Source organism: Leopardus geoffroyi, chromosome D1 (assembly GCF_018350155.1).
Source record: "Leopardus geoffroyi isolate Oge1 chromosome D1, O.geoffroyi_Oge1_pat1.0, whole genome shotgun sequence".
Classification (NCBI taxonomy): Eukaryota; Metazoa; Chordata; class Mammalia; order Carnivora; family Felidae; genus Leopardus; species Leopardus geoffroyi.
In genome coordinates this window covers 104,034,449-104,037,272 of record NC_059329.1, presented here as the reverse complement: position 1 = coordinate 104,037,272, position 2,824 = coordinate 104,034,449, and the positions used below count along the sequence as shown (strand labels likewise).

Below are 2,824 nucleotides of genomic sequence, written 5' to 3'. Positions count from 1 at the left end.
GTGCTTAGCTGCTTTTCCAGATTCTTACATTAAAGATATACAAAATATAAGAAATTCCTAACTTTATTATTCATCTGAGTTTGTATTTTCTAGTCAGAAAGTCTAAAAGGCCATAAGAAACTGAAGTCCAAAGGAACCTTGAGACTCATCTGACTCAACCCTCCCATTTTTCAGTTGAGAAAATGCGGATCGGGAGTGGTGAAGTCACTTTTCCACAGTCCTCAGGAAGTCAGGGATGGCCCAGGAGATCCTGAGGATACAAGAGTCAAGCCCAACTAACTATGAAAGTGTTTTGATACTGAATTAAGATCTGGGATAATTTAGAAGGTAAACCCCTAATTTTTTATCAATACATTTTCTTGGGATTAGAAAAGCTGATAATGTAGGATAGTGATAGATTTAATCTGTGATGACAACTCTGATTATAGTGATAAAAATGTTTACTCTCCATTAGATGGATTCTCTTCTAATCAGCAATATATATAGCATACAGATTTTAAATAGTGCCAAGAGATTATCATGGGCAGACTTCCTCCAAGAAGGTTGCTTAGCAGGTGGCTGTGATGTTAAGTTGGTGTTAATGGTTTATATGATCTTCCAAGAAATATCCACTTACATAATAACAAACACAATCTTACTGATCACAGGATTGTTTCTTTCCTTTATTCAGGAAGCAGGTCTATGGTTGTAGGAAGGAATAACACGATTGTGACAAAATTCATCCTCCTGGGATTTTCAGACCATCCTCAAATGAAGATTTTCCTTTTTGTGTTATTTCTGGGGATTTACCTCCTGACCCTAGCCTGGAACCTGAGCCTCATTGCCCTCATCAGGATGGACTCCCACTTGCACACGCCCATGTACTTCTTCCTCAGTAACCTATCCTTCCTAGATATCTGCTATGTGTCCTCCACAACTCCGAAGATGCTCTCTGACATCATCACAGGGCAGAAAACCATTTCTTTTGTTGGCTGTGCCACGCAGTACTTTGTGTTCTGTGGAATGGGGCTGACCGAATGCTTTCTTTTGGCAGCCATGGCATATGACCGCTATGCTGCCATCTGCAACCCATTGCTCTACCCAGTCCTCATATCCCATACACTTTGTTTAAAGATGGTGGCTGGGGCCTATGTGGGTGGATTCCTCAGTTCTTTGATTGAAACATACTCTGTCTATCAGCATGATTTCTGTGGGCCCAACAGGATCGACCACTTCTTCTGTGACCTTCCTCCAGTTCTGGTTCTGTCCTGCTCTGATACCTTTGCCAGCCAGGTGGTGAACTTCATTGTGGGTGTTGTTGTTGGGATGGTTTCTGTCCTTGTGATCCTCATTTCTTATGGTTACATTGTTGCTGCTGTCCTGAAGATCAGCTCAGCTAAAGGTAGGACCAAAACCTTCAGCACGTGTGCCTCTCACCTGACTACTGTGACTCTCTTCTATGGTTCTGGTCTCTTCATGTACATGCGACCTCGTTCTAGCTACTCCCTAAACCGGGACAAGGTGGTGTCCATATTCTATGCTCTGGTGATCCCTATGGTGAATCCTATCATCTATAGTCTTAGGAATAAGGAGATTAAAAATGCCATGAGGAAAGCTGTGCAAAAGGATCACGTGCATTCTCATGGGCCTTTGTTTTTCTCACCCTGAGCTAATGTTTTCAAAGAAGCCATGAGCTGAATTAACTATGCAGATTTTCATGTGGTTTTGGACTAGTTGATTTACACAATGATTTGTGTTGACCAGATTTTTTTCCCCTTTCCAATATTCCCCCAACTAGTTTACCTATTGGTTATTGGAAAACAGTTTGGCCATTATTGGTTCCTAGAATGAATAGCATTGCATAAACCAATATTATAAATGCTCAGTTTAGCAGAAAACTTCGCCATGACAAAGACAAAGACATTGTGTCTATAGCAGGAAAGTACTGAACAAAATGTTAGTCCAGCATTCAGGATGGTGATTCTTAAAGTAAGATAGGAATATATAGCATAGTAACCTGAGGAAGGAGATACTATTTCTTTTTTTTTTTTTTTTTTTTAATTTTTTTTTTTTTCAACGTTTATTTATTTTTGGGACAGAGAGAGACAGAGCATGAACGGGGGAGGGGCAGAGAGAGAGGGAGACACAGAACCGGAAACAGGCTCCAGGCTCTGAGCCATCAGCCCAGAGCCTGACGCGAGGCTCGAACTCCCGGACCGCGAGATCGTGACCTGGCTGAAGTCGGACGCCTAACCGACTGCGCCACCCAGGCGCCCCTGGAGATACTATTTCTAAAAACAGTTGCCTTTCTCTCTTAAGAGGTTCTAACATGCTTCCTTTATGGCACATGAGCACCACAAGGCAGACACCCTCTCTTCTTTGAGAATCACAGCTATTGTGATCCCCTGTGACTGATGGTGGTATAGTACTGACCCTTTAGATGTGTTAAGGCAGGAAAGAGATCTCTAATCATGGCCTTAATGACTGAACATTTCTTAGGAACCTACAGAAGAGGAGCATACCTTCATTTGGCATGAAAAGTTCTATGTTTTCACCAATTTTGTGATAAGTTCTAGAAGAGAATTTAGCCAAGGAATTGAAGAGAGTGATTTTTCTCCTCCATGTTGTCTCAGAACTTGTTATGTGTCCTTGAACCAGCAGTAAACAACTGGCATACATTTATTCAGCTGTGGCTGCTCTTGGTTGGCCATAAATAAGTAAAGTACCTACCTGTGTGTACTTGGGCTCTGTGTACCTTAGTTCCTTCTGTGTGTAAAATAGGAATAATAATAGTAAATATATCATAGGTTTATTGTGAAGAATTACATGACTCAGTATATACAAG

The 2,824-nt window shown here is 41.3% G+C and overlaps 1 protein-coding gene across 1 annotated transcript; it reads left to right on the top strand.

The window, feature by feature from the left end:
• Positions 1-681: 681 nt before the first annotated feature.
• On the top strand, positions 682-1,647 carry LOC123600546 (olfactory receptor 5A2). Its single transcript, XM_045482574.1, has one exon. It carries the CDS (start codon positions 682-684, stop codon positions 1,645-1,647), a length of 966 nt encoding a protein of 321 aa, XP_045338530.1.
• The last annotated feature ends 1,177 nt before the right edge of the window (positions 1,648-2,824 follow it).